This window comes from Leucopleurus acutus (genome assembly GCF_964270905.1).
Source record: "Leucopleurus acutus genome assembly, chromosome: 20".
Classification (NCBI taxonomy): Eukaryota; Metazoa; Chordata; class Mammalia; order Artiodactyla; family Delphinidae; genus Leucopleurus; species Leucopleurus acutus.
Genome location: NC_139162.1, coordinates 43,658,484 through 43,679,863, shown reverse-complemented (window position 1 = coordinate 43,679,863; position 21,380 = coordinate 43,658,484). Strand labels below are relative to the sequence as shown.

The 21,380-nt window shown below is 48.4% G+C and overlaps 1 protein-coding gene across 1 annotated transcript; it reads right to left on the bottom strand.

The window, feature by feature from the left end:
- Positions 1 to 6,087: 6,087 nt before the first annotated feature.
- Positions 6,088 to 15,242, bottom strand: HAUS5 (HAUS augmin like complex subunit 5). Its single transcript, XM_082862608.1, has 19 exons — positions 15,123 to 15,242; positions 14,315 to 14,377; positions 14,190 to 14,222; positions 14,033 to 14,057; positions 13,335 to 13,440; positions 13,096 to 13,255; positions 11,924 to 11,993; positions 11,750 to 11,832; positions 11,191 to 11,248; positions 10,919 to 11,043; positions 10,651 to 10,732; positions 10,419 to 10,549; positions 10,028 to 10,190; positions 9,730 to 9,810; positions 9,483 to 9,628; positions 9,112 to 9,223; positions 8,902 to 9,034; positions 7,520 to 7,652; positions 6,088 to 7,352 (listed from the first exon to the last, which is right to left on the bottom strand). The coding sequence occupies exons 1-19, from the start codon at positions 15,218 to 15,220 to the stop codon at positions 7,235 to 7,237; spliced, it is 1,920 nt and encodes a 639-aa protein (XP_082718734.1). The 5' UTR covers positions 15,221 to 15,242; the 3' UTR covers positions 6,088 to 7,234.
- Positions 15,243 to 21,380: the final 6,138 nt, after the last annotated feature.

Below are 21,380 nucleotides of genomic sequence, written 5' to 3'. Positions count from 1 at the left end.
GTTTCCTTAAATAACTAAAAATAGAACTACCATATGACCTAGCAATCTGCTACTGGGCATATACCCTGAGAAAACCATAATTCAAAAAGAGTCATGTCCACAATGTTCATTGCAGCACTATTTACAATAGCCAGGACTTGGAAACAACATAAGTGTCCATCGACAGATGAATGGGTAAAGAAGATGTGGCACACGCATACAATGGAATATTATTCAGCCATAAAACGAAACGAAATTGAGTTATTTGTAGTGAGGTGGATGGACCTAGAGTCTGTCATACAGAGTGAAGTAAGTCAGAAAGAGAAAAACAAATACCATATGCTAACACATATATATGGAATCTAAAAAAAAAAAAAAAAAAAGGTTCTGATGATCCTAGGGGCAGGACAGGAATAAAGACACAGATGTAGGGAATGGACTTGAGGGACACAGGGAAGGAGAAGGTTAAGCTGGGACGAAGTGAGAGAGTAGCATTGACATATACACACTACCAAATGTAAAATAGATAGCTAGTGGGAAGCAGCTGCTTAGCACATGGAGATCAGCTCGGTGCTTTGTGACCATCTAGAGGGTTGGGTTAGGGAGGGTGGGAGGGAGATGCAAGAAGGAGGGAATATGGGGATATATATATATGCATATAGCTGATTCACTTTGTTATACAGCAGAAACTAACACAACATTGTAAACCAATTATACTTCAATAAAGATGTTAAAAAAAAAAAAAAAAGAATCCGCCTGCCAGTGCAGGGTACACGGGTTTGAGCCCTGGTCCAGGAAGATCCCACATGCCGCGGAGCATCTAAGCCCGTGCGCCACAACTACTGAGCCTGCGCTCTAGAAACCGCGAGCCACAACTACTGAGCCCGCGTGCTTAGAGCCCGTGCTCCTCAACAAGAGAAGCCACCGCAAATGAGAAGCCCACGCACTGCAATAAAGAGTAGCCCCCGCTCGCCGCAACTAGAGAAAAGCCCGCGCACAGCAACGAAGACCCAACCCAGCCAAAAATAAACAAACAAATAAATAAATTTATAAAAAATAAATTAAAAACTCTCTTTTTATGCTCTTTGGAAGGAATTTACTATGCACAGCCCATACTTAAGGGGTGGAGTAGTTAAGTTCCACCTCCGTGAGAGTGAGATATCTACATAAATTATTTGGAATTCTTTTGCACAAGGGATGTCTATTGTACCCCCTTTATTTCGTTATTAAATCACTTGTATCAGTATGGACTCATGGATATTCTATACTTTCGGTTATTATACAATTACACTTTAGTTATTTTGTTGCTCAAATTGTTCCAGCTTTTAAAATCCTATTAAAGTCTTTTTTTTAACCTGAAAATTTCCCATCTCCTGCCTTTTTCTTCCTCCCCCTTTTCTTTCTCTTTCTCCCCCCACCCTCTCTTTTTTTTGTCTTCTATTTGCTGCAGAAACTGATCAATTGTCCTATAGGACGTCTCACATTTTGGATTTAACTAATTATGTTGTTTCACTTGTTCCTCGCTGCCTCCTCTCCCTTGCTTATTTATTGCAGTAACAGAAGCTTGATTAGATTTAGGTTTAATTTGGTAAAAGAATACTTAAGAGGTAATCCTGCTGTATCTCATCAGGAGCACATGGTATCTGGTTGTACTCCTTTGGTGATGCCAAGATTGACCAGCAGTGTCATCCTGTTCCATCCATTTTAAAAAGCTCAATCAATCTTTCCATTAATAGTTTTAGCAGCACTTGATCATCATTACCTGTATCTATTACTTATTAACATATGGAAGATAGTGGTTTTCGAATTTTATCATTCTCTCTGAGATTATTAGTGACTTCTATAAACGTCCTCCTTATCAGGAATTGGGTTACTTTTTCACATACAGGAAAGAAGACAGAAAATGCTTGATTCTTTCTCTATTTTATGTTGGCGGGGGGAAAGAAATGAGTTGGTTACTAACACCCTTCAAAGGTGACCAGTGAGGAATGTGTGTGTGAATATCAATATGAACTGACATTTTCAAACATATTTATGTGCTTCAAGTCATTGCAGTCATTCTTTTTATTAAATATTTATTTATTTATATTTAATTTATTTTTTTGGCTGCATCGGGTCTTAGTTGTGGCATGTGGGATCTTCACTGAGGCATGCGGGATCTTTTGTTGCGGTGCGCGGGCTCTTCCTTGTGGTGTGCGGGCTTCTCTCTAGTTGGGGCACACGGGCTCCAGGGCACGTGGGCTCTGTAGTTGTGGCGCATGGGTTCCAGAGCACGTGGGCTCTGTAGTTTGTGGCACACGGGCTCTAGTTGAGGCGCGTGGGCTCTATAGTTGTGACACGCGGGCTTAGTTGCCCTGCGGCGTGTGGGATCTTTGTTCAAACCCGCGTCCCCTGCATTGCAAGGCGGATTCCTTACCACTGGACCACCAGGGAAGTCCCCATTGAAGTCATTCTAATTGCTGTTCAAAATGTCCCATCTTTAGCCAGTGGCAACGCCTTCATACAGACTCCTGAGTCCTTTTGACTCAATCCCAGTAGTTTTGGAGGACGTCCTTGCTCTCTGGTACAAAATGCTTCATACTCATTTTGCACATTTCCTGTCCCAGACCTAGAATCAGCTATTTCCCCAAGGATCCCTGGTTCCTTTGAGTCAGAAATGGTATTTAGAGGCCAGCCTGGGCACTAGGGTTGCTCATTGTTACTGCGTTGTCATATGTAGAGCTTTTCCATGGACTTAGCTAGGGAAATATATATATATATAATACATATTTATATATATTTATTATACGTATTATATATATAGTTTAGAAAGAGAAAACCCCATGAGTTCATTCTAATATTTCCAATTCAAAAGAAAGATTACAGGGTATTACTTCTTTGATTTTATATTTGTATCTCTTTTCTTCTTTTTTTAAAAAATATTTATTTATTTATTTGGCTGTGCCAGGTCTTAGTTGCGGCAGGTGGGGTCTTCACCGCCACGTGCGGGATCCTCAGCTGTGGCATGTGGGATCTTTTAGCTGCAGCATGAGGGATTCTTAGTTGTGGCATGCGAACTCCCAGCTGCCTCATGTGGGATCTAGTTCCCTGACCAGGGAGCGAACCTAGGCCCGCTGTACTAGGAGCCCAGAGCCCTAGCCACTGGACCACCAGGGAAGTCTCGTGTATCTCTTTTCATTTGCATTAAAAACTTAGTCCCCAGTAACATTAGCATAGCTACATATTTGCTTTAGTCTAATATATAATTTCAAAATATATGATGTTGGGTCTCAAAATTTTAAACTGTATTTTACCAAAATAAAAAAAATCAGTATTATTATGAACAATAAGACTATTTGAAAGTAGGTTGCAGACATCATCCTTAATACTTCAACACACATTCTCTAAGAACATTCTCCCACTTAACCACGATACCATTATCACACCAAAGAAATTTTTTTTTTTTTTTGCGGTACGCGGGCCTCTCCACTCACTGTTGTGGCCTCTCCCGCTGCGGAGCACAGGCCCCGGACGCGCAGGCCCAGCGGCCACGGCCCACGGGCCCAGCCGCTCCGCGGCATGCGGGATCCTCCCAGACCGGGGCACGAACCCGCGTCCCCTGCATCGGCAGGCGGACTCTCAACCACTGCGCCACCAGGGAAGCCCCAAAGAAATTTTATAAAGATACAGTATTATCCAATATACCAATCTCTCATTTCTCATATTCAAATTTCCCCAGTTGACTCAAAAATGTACTTTCGCGGGACTTCCCTGGTGGCGCAGTCGTTAAGAATCCGCCTCCCAATGCAGGGGACATGGGTTTGAGCCCTGGTTTGGGAAGATCCCACAAGCCGCGGAGCAACTAAGCCCGTGCGCCACAACTACTGAGCCTGCACTCTGGAGCCCCCAAGCCACAACTACTGAAGCCCACACGCCTAGAGCCCGTGCTCCGCAACAAGAGAAGCCACTGCAATGAAGAGTAGCCCCTGCTCGCCGCAACCAGAGAAAGCCCGCCTGCAGCAATGAAGACCCAACGCACCCAAAAATAAATAAAATAAATTAAAAAAAATTTTTTAATGTACTTTCGGGACTTCCCAGGTGGTCCAGTGGCTGACTCTCACTCCCAATGCGGGCGGACCCAGGTTTAATCCCTGGTCAGGGAACTAGATCCCACATGCCACAACTAAGACCTGGTGCAGCCAAATAAATATTAAAAAACAACCCCAAACCCCACAAAAAACAACACTCCAAACCAAAAAATAACCCCAAAATGTACTTTCAAACGCAAATGCTTAAAAAAACTTAAAGCACCCCACCCTGATTCAATCAAGATTTTGCATTGCATTTGGTTGTCATGTCTCTTTTAATCTAAAACAATCCCCACTGTACCCCCACTGACTTTCTGAAGAATATGATCTAGTTGTTTTGTACAAGGTCGCACAACTTTTATTTCACCCAGAATGTCTTTGGGATAGATTCCTATAAGTAGCATTGTCTGGGCAAAGAGTAAATGCTTATATCGTTTTCTTTTAATTAAAAAAAATTTTATTATTATTTTTTTGGTTTTATTAATTTTATTTATTTATTTTGGCTGCGTTGGGTCTTCGTGGCTGCGCGCGGGCTTTCTCTAGTTGCAGCGAGCGGGGACTACTCTTCGTTGCGGTGTGCGGGCTTCTTTTCGCGGTGGCTTCTCTTGTTGCAGAGAACGGGCTCTAAGCGCGCGGGCTTCAGTAGTTGCAGCACGCGGGCTCAGTAGCTGTGTCTCACAGGCTCTAGAGTGCAGGCTCACTAGTTGTGGCGCACGGGCTTAGTTGCTCCGCGGCACGTGGAATCTTCCTGGACCAGGGCTCGAACCCATGTCCCCCACATTGGCAGGCGGATTCTTAACCACTGCACCACCAGGGAAGTCCAGTAAATGCTTATAGAGTTTTTCTGGAGATGATCCCACAGATATTCCATATTGCACATCCACTGATGTATCAGAGTGCTGTTTCCCATAGCCTTACCAACAGAGGGAGCTGCCAAAATTACAGGTTTCCTTTTTCCCAGTCTGGTAGGTGAGAAATGTATCAAAGTGGGGTTTTAATTTGCTTTTCTCTTACAGAGTTTGAGCATATTTTCTGAGAACTGTCCATTCATATATTTTGCCCATTTTTCCACGGACTTGGAATTTTTCTTTTCCACTTTGACACTACACACACACACACACACACACACACACACACACACACACACACACACACTTTTATGTTATAAACTGCGAATATTTCCCCCCAATTTGTCATTTCTTCTTTTTTTTTTTTTTTTTTTTTTTTTTGCGGTACGCAGGCCTCTCACTGTTGTGGCCTCTCCTGTTGCGGAGCACAGGCTCCGGACGCGCAGGCTCAGCGGCCATGGCTTACGGGCCCAGCTGCTCCGTGGCATGTGGGATCTTCCTGGACCGGGGCACGAACCCGTGTCCCCTGCATCGGCAGGCGGACTCTCAACCACTGTGCCACCAGGGAAGCCCTGCTTTTTTTTTTAAACCATGTAAAAGTTTCTTTTATTTTTTTTGTCAGTACTTCCCCTTATTGCATCTGGATTTCAAATCATATTTTGGAAAGTTTGTCCAACTTCTAGTTTATAGAGGAATTCACCTACATGGAGCTCACATTTTGTTTGAGGACAATACAAGATAAAGTAAAACAGTGTATGTTAGAAGATGTGCTATGGAGAAATATTGAGCAAGGATGGGGGTAAGGACCCTCTTGTTCAGTAGGGGGGTGGCTCGGAGCTGAGATGAAAAGGAGGGGGGACACTAAGGTGGCACATAGGAAGGCAAACGTGTAAAGACTGGGAAAGAGTAGCCAGGGATAGGAGGAGAACTGGGAGAGTGAGGGTGCTCTGGAGGCCAAGAGAGGAGTTATGGGAAGGGAGGTGGAAAATCAGGTTTAAAATCTCAAAGACGTCAAATATCCCTATTTGTAAACTAACTGCAACCCCAATAAAACCCCCATCTATGTTTGTATTTCTTCTGGAACCAGGCAAATTGGGTATAAAGTTCACTTCATTTGGGAGAAAAACCTAGCAAGAGACAGGGACACATTGAAAAATAAAGAGCAAGACGGCAATCAGCCATTTCAGGTACTAAGACGTATTACGCAGCCTTTATAATTAAAACACTGTGGGGATGGCACACAAGCGTCAGACAGACAGTGGACTTGGAGAACACAGATGCAGCCAAATTAACCATGGAAACTTAGTGTATGAAAAGGTGGCATCTCAAGTCACCTAAAACTACTTTATAAAGTTTAGGTATGTAAAGTTTTACTTTATAAGTTGAAGATAATTCACAGCGAAATGCTGCGATCTAATCAGTACAGCTAGCTTAGTTCTGAAAAATCTATACACCTGTTTAACCCCACCACCTTCAATGTACAACATATTCCCAACTCGAGAAAGTTTGTCTCCTCCTTGGTTGATCCCTGCCACCCAGCCCTCCTTCAGAGGCAATCACTGCTCTGAATGAGAATTTTAATAAATGATAGTGAGACATATTTAAAATAAGATAAAATTGAATCCATTTAGATAAATTCCAAATGGCTCAGAGATTTAAAATTTACATTTACAAAAGAAATTGTGTAAAACTAGAAGGCAATGTCATCTCTTAAACCTTCCCCTCTTCCAGCAGATACACTGCCTCCTCAGCCCTCACACCAACACATCTGAACGCAGGGCCTTTGCATGTGCTGTAGTCTTCCCCTCTGCAAGCCTTCCTCAGATACCCGTGTACTTCCTTCTCTCTCTACCTTTACAGAGTGTCACCTTTGCTGTGTAGCCCTCTATTTAAAAATCACACCACTACAACCACTTTTTCTCCACAGCAGTTCTTCCACATACTAAATATTTTGCTTACTTATTTTGTCAGTGGTCTGTTCTCCTGTCCTAGAATGACAACTCCCTGAAGGCTGGGACTTCTGTCCATTTTTTTTAGTGCTGGATCCTCAGTATTTAGAGCAGGTGCTTGATTACTTTTTGTTGAGGGTAGAAGTGACGAGGAGAGTTTCAGGTAGGGTGGGGCACACAGTACCCCATTCTCTTGGCTTTAGTGGGATGATAGGACAGTAGCAAGGCAACTGAGAGGAAAAACAGAAGAGCCTGTGAAGGGGGACGGCAGGTGTGGGTAGAGACAATGGGCTGATGCATCCAGGCAATGCTTTCTTCCAAAAGTCTTATTAAGGGAAGAGTGTTGGGGTGAACAAATGCGAAGCTCTGGACTTCTCTTTGAGCCACCCCTTCATCTGCACAGCTGCTGCAGGGCGCCTTGGGCCTGGATCCAGCGCAGCTGCCACTGGGGCAGGGACAGGCCTTGGCAGAGCTCCCCGGAGAGGGCGGCTTGTCCTGGCTGCTCCCACCTGGAGAAGGGGATGGCATAGAGGGAAGGCCTGACCTCCAGACCTTCACTGGCCTCTGCTCAGCACCATGCTCTGCTTGTCATCAGCTCCCCCACCCCCACCCCCGCCCGGTCTAAGTTCTGCCTGTTCCACCAGTCAGCCCCCACCTCACCGTGCCCCCCTCTCACCAGTCCCCCACAACTCCCTGCAGCTCAGGGATTCGCTTCAGTGCTTGTTTCAGCAGGTTCTCCAGGCGCTTCAGAGCCTGCCCCAGGTTCTCTTTCTGCTCCTTTTCCTGGGATGCCCAGATCTGCAGCAGCTCTGCAGGTTAGAAACCCGGGGGGCAGCAATGAATCCTCTGGCTCCCTGGTGCCTTGCAGCCATTGGGTCACCAAGTCTCCAATCACCTAGCCTTCACCTGAGCATCTCTCCTAATCCTCTCTCTCCTCCCAGGTCCTCTTACCACGTGCAAGCCCACCATACCTGAGGCGTCATTCTGAATGCCTTCCTCCTTTCCCCTGATAGTCCCTCGATCTCCATGGCCCAACCCTCAGTGTCCTCCCTGCTTCCTTACTTGTCCCCCAGCCTCCCTCTTTGGGGAGCCTCTTACCGGTCCATCCTTCACATGGCAGCCAGAGTGATCTCACAGCCTAAACCTGATCCTTTCCCTCTCCTGCTTGGAACCCTGCAAGGCTCCCCAGAGCCCCAAGACAGAGCCCAGGCTCTCAGCCTAGTACTTGAGGGGTGCATCATGTGACCTCTGCTTATTACTGCTGAGCAAAACCTCACCTGTCTCCCAGGGCCCACTGGAGACACCATCTTTCCTCCTGGACAGCTCTCACCTCTTTCCCCATTGAGTTCTCAGCGCCAGCACATGGCACATACCCAGCGAGTGCTTGCTGAGTGAATCCAGGAATAAATGACTTTTCTGAGTTTCAGCTTCCTCTCTGTAAACTGGGGTCTTATGCTCCCTTCCCTTATGGTAAGGACTGGAAGACACTGCATGTGCAGATAACAGTGACTAGAATCACACCAGAGACACAGAGTGCTTACTGCAGCCAGGCATGGCTCAATACCCTGTTTGGGTCACCTGACTGAATCTTTCCAACAACTCTGTAAGGTATTATGATTATGCTTATTCCACTGAGGAGGAAGCTGAGGCACAGGGAGATCACGCAGCAAGGAAGAGGTGGGGCTGAGCAGAGAATCCAGGTAGTTTAACTACGCAGCCCACTTTCTAACTACCCAAGTATACTACTGTTTGGTGATGGATGAGTATTTGGCAATTCAATGAGCAGTGCTGCCTCATGGTTAGGAGCACAGACCCAGGTTAGACGGCCTGGACTCAAATCCCAGCTTGGCTGTCTGGGCAGCTACCAAGCCTTCTGCTTCTCAGTTCTCTCCTCTGTAAAATGGAGAGAACCCCTGGGCTGCTGTGCAGATGAAACTAGTGAGCATGCTCAAAGCACTCAGCACACTGTATAAGCAGTGGGTGTCTGTGATTTCTCCTGGACGCTGATGGTCCTGGGAAGGGGCTGGGATGCTGGATAAGGAAGCAGGGCAGGCCTACCCTGGGTGGATGGTCCTGGCGGCAGGCTGGTCTTCATGTGGAGCAGATACCAGCATCGGAGACTTCGCTGGTCCTGGAGGAACAGAAGGTCCTGGCGAAGAGAGGCAGCCTTCGGAAGGAGCAGCTCCGGAGCCTGGAGGAAGGGGGAAGGACAGTCACCTGGGGTGGGGGTAGAGGTGGGAAGACGGGTCCTAAGGGACAGGCACTCACCTTCCCTGCGGGCAGCCCCAATGTGTGGCTCAATACTATGAGGCTGGAGCCTCTTGGGGATGCAGGATGCAGCTGGTGGATGGATGGCAGGACCGTAGGGAGGGGCTGCAACCTGTGGGGGAAAATCCAGGTTGGGTGGGGCACTGAGAGGAGGCTTGGGTTCCAGAGGCTCTGGGGGCTGGGAGCTGGACTCAGGAGGCCCAGGAACTTGGAGGTGGGTCTGAGGACTAGGATTCCAGAATGGGGCTGAGGTCCTGAAGGTGAGGTCTGGCAGCTCGGGAACACTGGAAGGACTGGAATTGATTTTGTGGAGTGGGCCCAAGGAGCAACAGTCATCCATGGCAGGGGACATGGTGATGGCCCAGTCTCACCCTCCAGGGCTGTGCCGCAGCAGGGTGCCCAGCAGAAGATGGGGCAGATGCTGGGCTCCCTCCTCTAGACACCGAAGCAGCTCCTGGCTCTGTGGTGCCACCATCTCAGATGTGGGGACCACTTTTTGCCGAACCAAAGCTAGCACCTGTGGGGAAGGAAAGGGATGGGAAGGGCAATGTGAGGCCACTTAGCCCCCTCCCTAGGCAACCCAGCCCTACCCAGAATTTGCCCCAACTCCCATCTCACCTCCCCAGGGCTCCGGCACAGGCTCGTCTTGCTGGCTGAGTTGCCCTTGATGAGCAGACGGACCTGTTCCTGTGTCTCCTCCTAGGCAACAGAGAGGTCACGGAGATGGGCTGCTTTTCCTTGTCACCTTCCAGCCTCTGCCCTTGCTCACCCCTTTGCACAGGTCCTGATTCCTCTTGGGAGTCTCACCCTGGCCCCCTCCCCTCACCAGGAGGCCCAGTTCTGGATCTTAAGGGTCCCAGCCTCACTCCAGCCCTCCACCAGGCCCTGCCACTTCTCCCGGAGTCCCGCCTCTCACCACCAGTTGGCGCCAGTGCAAGATCCTCTGCTGTTTGGCCTGTAGCTCCTGGAGCAGAAGCTGCCGCTGCCCAGCAGCCTCCTCCAGCTCCTGGCTCATGGAATGCAGGGCCTTGAGTTCTGCCCACAGGGCAGAGCTCCGGAGCCCCAGCACCAATGCCTGCCTGGGGCACGAGTAGAAAAGAGTAAAGGAGAAGGAAGGTGACTAAGACTCACCACAGAGGAGGGAGATCAGATCTGCAAGGATGCACAAGGAGCCGTAGCACAGGGAGACAAACCAGAGAGCAAGCAGGGATGCAGAAACAGGAGCCACAGGTGCAGAAAAAGTCCAATAACCTGAAACCTCTGGGAGAGAGATGGCCTAGAGGCCCCTGCCCATGGAGACCCCTCACCTCTTGCTGGATCCCACGGTACATCTCTCCATCTGCTCCATCAGGCCTTGGAGGTGCTGCGTCAGGATTTGATGGTCCTCCAGGAGGGGGCCCCGCTGGGTGACCAGCGCAGCCACAGACTGCCAGCCCTCCTGGAGCGAGGCACAGAGTCAGGGTGGGCATGGTCCCTGGGGTTGGGGGCTGGGGGAGGGGATCGAGTGGGTTGGGAAGGGGATGGAGTCCTGGGGGTCACCTGGATGAGATGCACCATGGACGGCAGGGCCTGGCTAGAGTTGGGCTGGTCTGGGGCCTGGGAGCCGAGAGTAGGGGCCGAGCTGCAGAGAGAGAAGACCTGTCCCCTTGCCTGGGCCCTTGGGGGTAACCAATGTCAGCCCACCTGCCAGACTGGTTACTGGGTTTCAGTTCCACCCCCATCAGCAGGTCACCCTGCCTGGTCCTGACCTGTCCCAATTTACTCAGCCCACTGCCCTGCTCTGACTGTGGGGGCATCCACGCCACACCTGGCTATCTCTGTATCTTGGAGCTCATCCACGGTGCACAGGGACTGGATCTCTGCCTCCCGCTCTGCAGCCAGATGCTCCAGGGCAGCCAGGATGTGGCCCGGAGGGTGGTTTGTCAGCAGTGTCTGGTGAGGAGAGGAGTGAGGTCAGGGCAGGATGGAGGAGGGCTACGAGCTGGGACCCATGGAGAAGGGGAAGGATCAAGAGTTAGGTCCTGGCACCCTGAGGTTTACATGGGGCAGAGGGTGTGTCCTTTTTGAGAGCCCCCTCACCTCCACTGAGCTAAGCCACTGCTGGTAGGAAGTTCCGAAGAGATCATCTCGAGGGGTTCTGTGGAGTTGGGGAAGGGGACAGAGAATGTTACAGAACACATCAACTCACCCTCTAATGATCACCACCACCCTATAGGGTAGGGGTTGTCATTGTCCCCATTTTAAGGATTGGAAACCAGGCTCTTTCTCTACACCTGTCAGACTTGAGTTCCCCACTTAATATCAACTCGCTGGTCTTGGGCCCCTTCACGTGTGCTGTTTACCTGGAACACCCTCTCAACCTTTTACCCTCCTCACCAGAGAACCCGTCCTGTCTCCTTAGCTGGGTAAGGCATTTCATTTGGGTTCCCTGCGCCTCTCAGGCCTCCCCACCCTCTGACAGCCCTAACTACCTGGGTTGTCACTGTCTATGATGGTCTGTTTCCCTCTTTTCCCAGCCTGGGAGCGCTGTCAGGGCAGGGCCTGGGCTAACAGAGCCCGGAGGCCCAACGTCTGTAACAAGTGACTACCCCCAAAGCCCAGGTTCTTTGCAGGGTCTCGGGGGTTGAGGGATACTCACGGAATGCTGCCTCCCTTGGCCCGAGGCATCAGGAGCTTCTGCAGGAACTGGGTCCGGAGGCTGCAGGCTGTTCGGACATCACCCTGTGAAGAAGGGAGTGTAGCATGAGGAGGGCTCAAAGGTCCACCGAACCCCAGGCTTCCCACCTTTTCCCCCATGGCCCAGGACTCTTACCAGGACCACAGGTTCCAGGCTCAGGGCTGCTGATGTCAAGGGTCCAAAGTTTATATCCACTTTGGCCTTCCTGGAGAGAGGAGTGCAGTTGGGGCTGAGGTTCCTGGGAGGAGGGAGCTGGCAGCACAGATGTCTGTGTCCCCTCTCGTTGCCAGCAAAGCTAGCCTGGATCTCAGAGGCCAACCCCAAATTAGACCACTGTCATCTCCTGGCTAGATGACTGCATTAACCTCCTCATCGGTCTCCCTGCTCTTGCCCACTGCAGTCTGCTCTCTACCCAGCAGTCAATGATCCTATTAAAACCTCATACAGATCATGTCACTGTTTTGCTCAAAACCCTTGAAAACAATGTGATGTGGCCCCATTACACTCAGAAAAGCAACAATGGGTATTAGAACTCTTCTAAGCACTCTGAGTGATTTGACTCACTCAATTATCATACCTACCCTATAGAGTAGGTATTAATATTATCCCCATTCTATAGTACTTAGAAACTGAGGCACAAAGAAGTTAAATACTTTGCCCAAAGTCACACAGCTGTAAGTGGCTGAGCCAGGCCATGAATCCAGCCTTAGAATAAAATTCCAATGCCTCCATGGCGCTCTGTCCACCTCTCCAACCTACCACCTCACGCTCTCCCTCTTGCCTACGAAACTTAAGCTGAACTGGCCTCTTGGCTGTTCTTCCCACATGCCAAGCTCAGGGCTCTGCTTCTGCTGTTCCTCTCCATGGAAATTCCTCCCCCAACTCAAATGTTACCTCCTCAAAGAGGCCTTCTCTGACCATCATACCTAGGGCAGGATGTCCCTCTCCCTTTCTATCATATCACCTTTTCTTCATAGCGCTCATCTCTACCTATGATTACAGGGTCTGTCTCCTACTTTACCACCTGTCTCCTCTGCATCACAGTGTGAGGTCCATGAGGGCAGGACTGTCCCGTTTACCGTTTTTTCCCCCGCACCGGTGTTCTAGATATATAGCTGGCACTATTCTAGGCACTGGAAATACAGGTGGCTGAGATGACAAAACTTCCTGGCCTCATGGATGTTAAATCTTAAGGAGTGGAGCTCAGAATTCTGGAACCCAAGAAGCGTTCAGGGCAGAGCACTGGGTCTTTAAGAATGTGTCTACCCAGCCCGGTGAGGGCTGCTCCCTGGACACCTGGGGCTTACCTCTCTATGTCCTGCAAATGCTTGAGCTGATTCTGCAGCTGCTGCATGGGACCTTGGAGCCCACGCTGCTGTCTTTGCATGGCCCCAGCTTGGGCCCGGAGGAGGAGAGCACGACGCTGGGTGTCTTGCATGCTCTGCAGGGCCTGCTCCATGGCCATGTCTGTGAGAGGAACAGGGGCGGCCATCAGTACTTTCCTTAACCTTGTTCTGCTGCCCATCTGTCCAGCCCCATGGGTCACCCTGAGCCTCAGTCTCTCGCTCCAACAGCTCCAGGCTCTGGTCTAACTCCAGGATCTCTGCCCGCAGGTGGGCAACAGCGGCTTCCAGCTTCAACTTCCGACGGGCCTGGTGGAATCAGGTACAGGGTCAGATGCATGGCCTGGCTGGGGCTCGGCCTGGCCTGACTGCCCTGTGTGGAGCAGCAGTCTCTTACCTGCCCAGTTAGGTGGCAGAGGGTTTTCCCTAGGCAGTTTCGGTGCCTGAACTTCTAGGACCAGAAGAGCACTATGGTACTATCCTGTCCCCCTCCTTCCTCCTGGGATTGCCTCATCTAGCCTCCCACCCTGTTTCTTGTCTCTGTCCCAGTCCTCATCTCCCCACTGAGCCCCACACCTGGGAGTCCTGAGGTCTCCTGGAAGCCTCCCCCGCCCCAGATGTCACCTGGGCACCATGCACACATTGGGTCCCATATTGGTCTCAGTATCTCTCCCAAACCAGTCTCTTCTCCCAACCTCACCAGCTTTGATGCCCCATATCCATGTCCCCCCAACCACAGCTCATACCTTCTCCCCCTAGACTGTAAGCCCTGTGAGTGCAGGGATCAGGGCTGTTTTGTGACACAGTGACCCTAGCATCACCCAGCACAAGGCTGGGGCCAGAGCAGGTCTACAAGTCCTCTTTTTGGATGAAAGAAAATCTTGCAGCACGTGCTTCTCACCTCTGGACTGTCCTGGTGGCCATACCTGAGGAAGTGAGGCCAGAGTTAGGGGATGACAGGGACTTCCAGGGGGAGATGGGATGCTGAGGCTGTGGGTAGGGACATGGCTTGAGGGGGCTGGGGAAGACAGGAGGGGATAGCTTTGAGGACCAGTTACCAGAGCAGGTTTCCCCGGATCTTCTTGACATTCCTATAGTGGAGAGGTAGGAAGAAGGGGAGTTACTGTAGGACTCGCCTAGGTCCCCTCCCCTGCCACAGCTTCCCTCATGCAGCCAGGCTCACCTCTGGCTGTGCACATGCCGCAAGACGTAGGCCCAGATGTCAGCCCCCTGGCCCAGACACAGCCTGTGGGAACAGTATGTAAGGGGATGCCTGGGACGTCACACAGGGTGGAGGATCTTCATTCGCAGGGTGGTGGGGGGTAAGGTCTTTACTAGGGAATTCTCACCTCTTGGGGGAGGGAGGGTCCATACTTTTGGGGGTAAGGTATTCCCTCCTGGGGAGTTCTCAGTCACTGAGAGGGTGGGCTTCTCACTGGGTGTAGGGGTATTCTTATTCCATGGTGGAGTGCTCCCTTTCTCCTGGGAGAGGGTTATCTCCAGTCACTTCCAGAGGTGGGGGTGAGGGCTATACTGCCTGGAAGGGCTCTCTCATTATCAGCTGTGGGTCATCACTCCTATACATTCAATCTTCAGTGGGGTGGTCTTTGCTGACTCCAGAGGGTCCTCACTGGCTGGGCTGGGGCGTGTGGTGGGTGATGAAGTGCTGCAGGGACAGCCTTACTCTGGAGATCCAATTTCCCCACCGGGAGGGGGCATTCATTACTAACTCACTGGTGCAAGGGACCTCACTCTGGGCGGCCTCACAGGATGGGCGCGGGAGTGTTGGAGTCACCGCCAGGACGTTCTCACACAGTTCAGGATCCTCTGCCTGGATGTACTACTCGGGGGGCGGGGGCGCCCTCAAGGGTTATTCTCACTCGGGCAGAGGGGGATGGGGAGGGCGGCGCGTCTTAGATGAAGATGTGGTTCTCACTCCCCGGGACTCTATGTCCAGGGTGGGGAGTCGTCACTCCTAGAGAGGTCCTCACCTGCGCAGCGTCGACTCCGGGGCCCGGGCGGCCACGGGCGCCTCCATCTCTTCCGCCGCCCAGCAGCCCAGTTCCCGCGCTTGCTGCGCTAACTCCATGACAGCGCCTCAGCCGCCGCCTCCCGCCCCTTCTTCAAGAGTGGCTTCCGCCTCTGACGTCACGAGTGCGCCGGAAGTGACGCCATCGATCGCCAGACAGGCAGGGGTTTCCGGCTCTGCAAGATGTCAGAGCCGATCTACGTCTCTCACGCTCGAGGGTCCGGTCCCTTTGAGTGGAGATGAAAGGGGCGTGGAGAAACGGTGGGGCCCGCTAGCCTTCTGCGTCCTCCTTCCTACTACCATCTGTTCCCTAAGAGACAAAAAGTCCCCAATGCCTCCTTTCATTTTCTTGACAAAATGGGACTTTCATCCCAGAAGGATGAGAATCAGGCGAGGAGATGCCAAATTTACTGCTTTTTGGTTTCAGAAACAGGGTGTCAGGTCTGAGTGAGGGATAGAGGGCAGAAGGCATGACCCTAATATCTCTCTGGCATGCTTTCTTCTAGGTATTTGTTCGTCCTTACCATTCTGTAACATTCGTGAGCTGACCTTGTGCTGGGGACACCCCGGTGGCTGAGACAGCCCCAGTCTTAGCTACTCGAGCCCCAGCTACTGGAGCTACCAGTTCAGTGAGGGACACAGACGCATCACCAGGTAGGGATGGTAGAACATAAGCAGCAGGGGTGGGTCAATTTGGGACACAAGGAATGTGAGAGGTCTATGGAGTGCCCCAGAAAGCACTGGATACTAGGGCTGGAGTTCTGGAGAGCCCACTCAGTCTCAGACATGGCCCTGAGAAATGGCAACATCCAGGGACTTTTCATTCAATATGATTCATCACTGTCCTCAGTGTCCAGTACAGAGCCTGACGCTCTAAATAGTGGTTGAAGAAACAAATGGCAGGAAAGGTGGTGGGGGTGAGACTAAAGCTGGAAACGCTGGGAGGAGGATGGAGCAGGATGAAGGGAGGAAGGGGTTGAGGACAGTGCTGGACCACTGTAGGGCTGTGGAGAAGAGAGGAGACTGAGTGGATGGGTCATGTGAGGTTGACTGGCTGTTGAGGGTTGAGATCCAGGGCTCTAGGCCGGGGATTAGGTGGAACAGACCTTGAAATGGGGAGGTGAGAGAAGGGGCAGCTTTGGGGGAGATGCTGATAACAATGTGAGACTCTGTGGTTGTGAGGAGTCAAGGGGACATCCAAGGGTCAGCCGAGCCTCTAGTCCAGGGAAAGGGGGACCATGATGTCACCACTAAATAGCAGATTTCGGGGAGAAGCTGAGTTCAGCTTCAAATTCTTCATAAGGGCTGAGATGAAGAAGAGGGTGCCAGGGGCTGATGTAATCCAGATGGGCTTCCTGGAAGAAAGACTAGCAGCTGCTACTCCACCATCCTGATTTCTCAAGTTTCCATTTCTTTCAAGCATCTCCACCCTTCCAACCTTTGTGGGTTGTTTTGCTGTTAAAAAAAAAAAGAAAATCAATTAGCATGTTTGCCAAGGGCCTCTGAGCCTTTCAAGGGACTTTAGAAAGTATTGGCTGTTAAAGGAATGAAAAGACAAGTCACAGACTGGGAGAAAATATTTGCAAAATACATATCTGATTATTGATGAGTATCCAAAATATGCAAAGAACTCTTAAAACTCAACCATAAGAAAATAAATAATCCAATTTAAAAATGGACAAAAATTATGAACTGATGTCTCACCAAAGATGATATACAGATAAATGCAAATAAGCATATGAAAAGTTGTTCAACATTATAGGTCCTCAGCAAGCTGCACATTAAAACAATAATGGGTTACCTCTACATACCTATTAGAATGTCTAAAATCCAAGACAATGACAACACCAAATGCTGCTGAGGATATGGAGCAATAGGAGCTCTCATTCATGGCTGGTGGGAATGCAAAATGTTAAGGCCGCTTTGGAAGACAATCTGAAAAGGCCATATGCTGTATGATTGCAACTGTGTGGCATTGTGGAAAAGGCAAAACTATAGAGATCAGTAAAAAGGTGGTAGTGGCCAGTGGGTGGGGGGTAAGGATGAAAAGGTGAAACACAAAGGGTGATTATTTTAGGAGGGTGAAACTATTTTGTATGATACTGTAATGATGGATATGTCATATTATGCATTTGTAAAAAGCCATAGAACTGTACAACACAGAGTGAGCCCTAACGTAAGGTATGGATTCTGGTTAGGAATAATGTTTCACTCTTGATCATCAGTAGTAACAAAGGTACCACCCTCCTGCAAGATGGTAATAATAGGGGAAAATGTGTGTGGAGGGAGGGGACGTAGATGGGAATTTTATTTTTTGTGTGGTTTTTCTCTAAGCATAAGACTGCTCACAAAAAAATAAAGTCTGTTAAACAAAAGAATTGGCCAAAAGCTGGAATATTGTTTAATGAATATCTATAACCATAAACTAATGGCAGTTAATCAGATGCACCTTGACTCAAGCTATATAATTATATATAAATATAAAAGGATTCTTTATCTGTTTTGGATAAAAAATTAAAGGCAAATAAGGAATAATTGCCAGCAATTTCCCCTCCAGCTCTAAAAAAAGCCAATAGGGATTATTAGGCACATCCTCTCAAGACACCTAAGAGAGAGCAGAGCTGGTCATGTGACCATCTCTCCAGCAACCACTAACCATCTTCTCCCCACTCTCCTCCAGTCTCTGTGTGGTGGCTTTGTAATGTGTCCATTTGACTAGGTTGAATGAACTATTTCCTAGAATCACCTTCTGTGTCCAGTTATGATGGGATGGAAGAGATTCTTGGGCAAGATTTGGAGGGGAGAAGTGAAGCAGCTGCCCTTTTGTAGATCACACAGGTTGTCCCTGGCTGGCTGCTGGCTCATCATGTTTGCATAGGGCAGCAGCCAGGCCAGCAATTGTTTCACCTTCTCCTGGCTCTTCCTTCAACTTCTCCAACTCCTGGGCCATATGTGTGTTGAGCTCCAGCTGCTTCTGTGGCTGCTCATACCAACAAGGTCAGAGGCAAGCTTGTTCCAGCTTGTCCTAGCTTCCCCCCATTTTACAACTGTCTTCCCTTCCTAACAAAAGCCTGCCCTGTGCACTTCGAGTGCCAGCATCTGACAGTAAGACAACAATATTAAGGATTGCTTAATGACTCCACCAATTGTATAAAATCAAATCCCTGTTTATCTATCGATTGATCTATCTATCTGATATATCTCCCCTAGTGGTTCAGCCTCTCTGATTGAACCCTGATACAAGGAGGATACCGAGGCCAGGGCATGGAACCAGGGCAGGGGATGATAGGACTGAAGCACTGCAGGGGGCTGGTGGAAGTAATGATCAGGCTGAATGGAGGGAACTTATCCTTAGGTTAAGACCTTTCCAGAGAGGAAAGCAGTGTTCTCATTGGGACAGTACCTGTCAAGACTCCCTCCCTCTCACATCTGAGCTTTTATTCCTGTTGTGCCCCCCCAACTCAATTACCCTTCTTTCTTATCTTCAAAGGCTACCTCCTCCTCATCCTTTAGATCTTCCCCCCTTTATTTATTTATTTATTTAAAATTTGAATTGTAGGGAATTCCCTGGCTGTCCCGTGGTTAGGACTCCATGCTCTCACTGCCAAGGGCCTCGGTTCAGTCCCTGGTTGGGGAACTGAAATCCCACAAACTGCACAGCACGGCAAGAAAAAAACAAATTGAATTATAATTAACATGCACTATTATGTTAGTTTCAGGTATAATGATTTGATATTATTATACATTATGAAATGATCATTACAATAAGTCCAGTTACTATCTTTCACCATACAAAGTTGTTACGGTATTATTGGCTAGATTCCATATGTTGTACATTACACCCCCATGACTTATTTATTTTATAGCAGGAAGTTTGTATCTCTTAATCCCTTTCACTTATTTCATCTGTTCCCCCACCAGGTCCCACTGGGGACCACCATTTTGTTCTCTGTATCTAAGAATCTGTTTTTGTTTTGTTTTGTTTGTTCATGTGTTTTGTTTGTAAAAATTCCACATAAAAGTGAAATCATAGTGTTTGTTTTTCTCTGATTTATTTCACTTAGCATAATACCCTGCAGGTTAATGCATGTTGCTGCAAATGGTAGGAATTCATTTTTTTTAATAATTTATTTTTGGCTGTGTTGGGTCTTCGTTGCTGTGCATGGGCTATCTCTAGTTGCGGTGAGCAGAGGCTACTCTTTGTTGCAGTACGCGTGCTTCTCATTGTGGTGGCTTCTCTTGTTGCGGAGCACGGGCTGTAGGTGCACGGGCTTCAATAGTTGTGGCACGCGGGCTCAGTAGTTGTGGCTCGCGGGCTGTAGAGCAGAGGCTCAGTAGTTGTGGCACGTGGGCTTCGTTGCCTTGTGGCATGTGGCATCTTCCCAGAGCAGGGCTTGAACCCATGTCCCCTGCATTGACAGGCGGATTCTTAACCACTGTGCCACCAGGGGAGTCCCTGACCCACTTTTAAAATTGGGTTGTTTGCTTTTTTGATATTGAATTGTATGAGTTCTTTGTATATTTTGGATATCAACCCTATGTTGGTTATATTGTTTTGCAAATATCTTCTTTCATTCAGTAGTTTGCCTTTTTGTTTTTATGGTGGATTCCTTTGTTGTGCAAAGCTTTTTAGTTTGATGTAGTCCCATTTGTTTATTTTTGCTTTTGTTTCCCTTGCCTCAGGAGACATCAAAAATAATATTGCTGACTGATGTCAAGAGTGTACTGTCTATGTTTTCTTCTAGGTGTTTTATGATTTCAGGTCTTACATTTAAGTCTTTAATCCATTTTGAGTTTATTTTTATATATGGTATAAGAAAGTGGTCATTTTCATTCCTTTGCATGTAGCTGTACAATTTTTCCATCATTTATCGAAGAGACTGTGTTTTCCCCATTGTATTTTCTTGCCTCCTTTGTTGTAGATTAATTGACCATATGAGGGTGGATTTATTTCTGTGCTCTCTGTTTTGTTCCATTGATATGTGTCTGTTTTTCTACCAGCACCATACTGGTTTTTTTTGTTGTTGTTGTTGTTTTGCGGTACGCAGGCCTCTCACTGTTGTGGCCTCTCCCGTCGCGGAGCACAGGCTCCGGACGCGCAGGCCCAGCAGCCATGGCTCACGGGCCCAGCCGCTCCGCGGCATGCGGGATCCTCCCGGACCAGGGCACGAACCCACGTCCCCTGCATCAGCAGGCGGACTCTCAACCACTGCGCCACCAGGGAAGCCCACCAGTGGAGCTTTAATGGCTATTTAGGGAGACGTGAGAGATTAGAAACTAAAGGAGCTGAATGTGTGCAATTGGGTTTTCCTGCCTGCCAGTTTTCCCCATAAGATTTTTCTGATTCTTGCCAAAATGAGTAGCTGGGGTTGGATTAGAAAGTTTGCCTCACTGGAAGGAGAAGCAATAAACATGATAAGCATGTTTATAGAACATGACAATTTGATTCTAAAGCGTGTGGCGGGGGTAGGGATAAGTCGGAAGATTGGGATTGACATATACACACTACTTTATATAAAACAGATAACTAATAAGGACCTACTGTATAGCACAGGGAACTCTACTCAATATTCTGAAATGGCCTATATGGGAAAAGAGTCTAAAAAAGAGTAGATATATGTATATGTATAACTAACCCACTTTACTGTACACCTGAAACTAACACAACATTGTAAATCAACTATACTCCAATAAAATAAAATAAAACGTATGGGGAAAATCAAAACCTTTAGAAGAGCTACAACAATCTTGAAGAAGAACATGGTTGGGGGTTTACACTATATAACTTTCAATGCTTACTGTAAGACCTACAGTATGACGGTGTGATATTGGTATAAATATAGACAAAGAGACCAGTGAAGCAAAACAACAAGTGCAGACATAGACTAACATGTACACAGTCACTTGGTTTAAGACAAAGGTGCCAGTTTAATACAATGGGGTCAGGAAAGTCTTGTCACTTAATGCTAATGAAACTGTGTATCAATATAGTGAGAAAATGAATCTTGAATCCTTCCTTACTTCATACCACATCACTTTTTGCATAATGTCAACCTACAACTGTGCTGTCCAGGGTGCTAGCTATGAAATTAATTCAGGATGGATCACAGACCTAGATATGAAAGCTAAAACTATAAAACTTCTATGAGAAAACACAAGAGAGTATTTTTTATAACCTTTGGATAGGTAGACAAAGATTTACTAAAGAAGACTCAAAAAA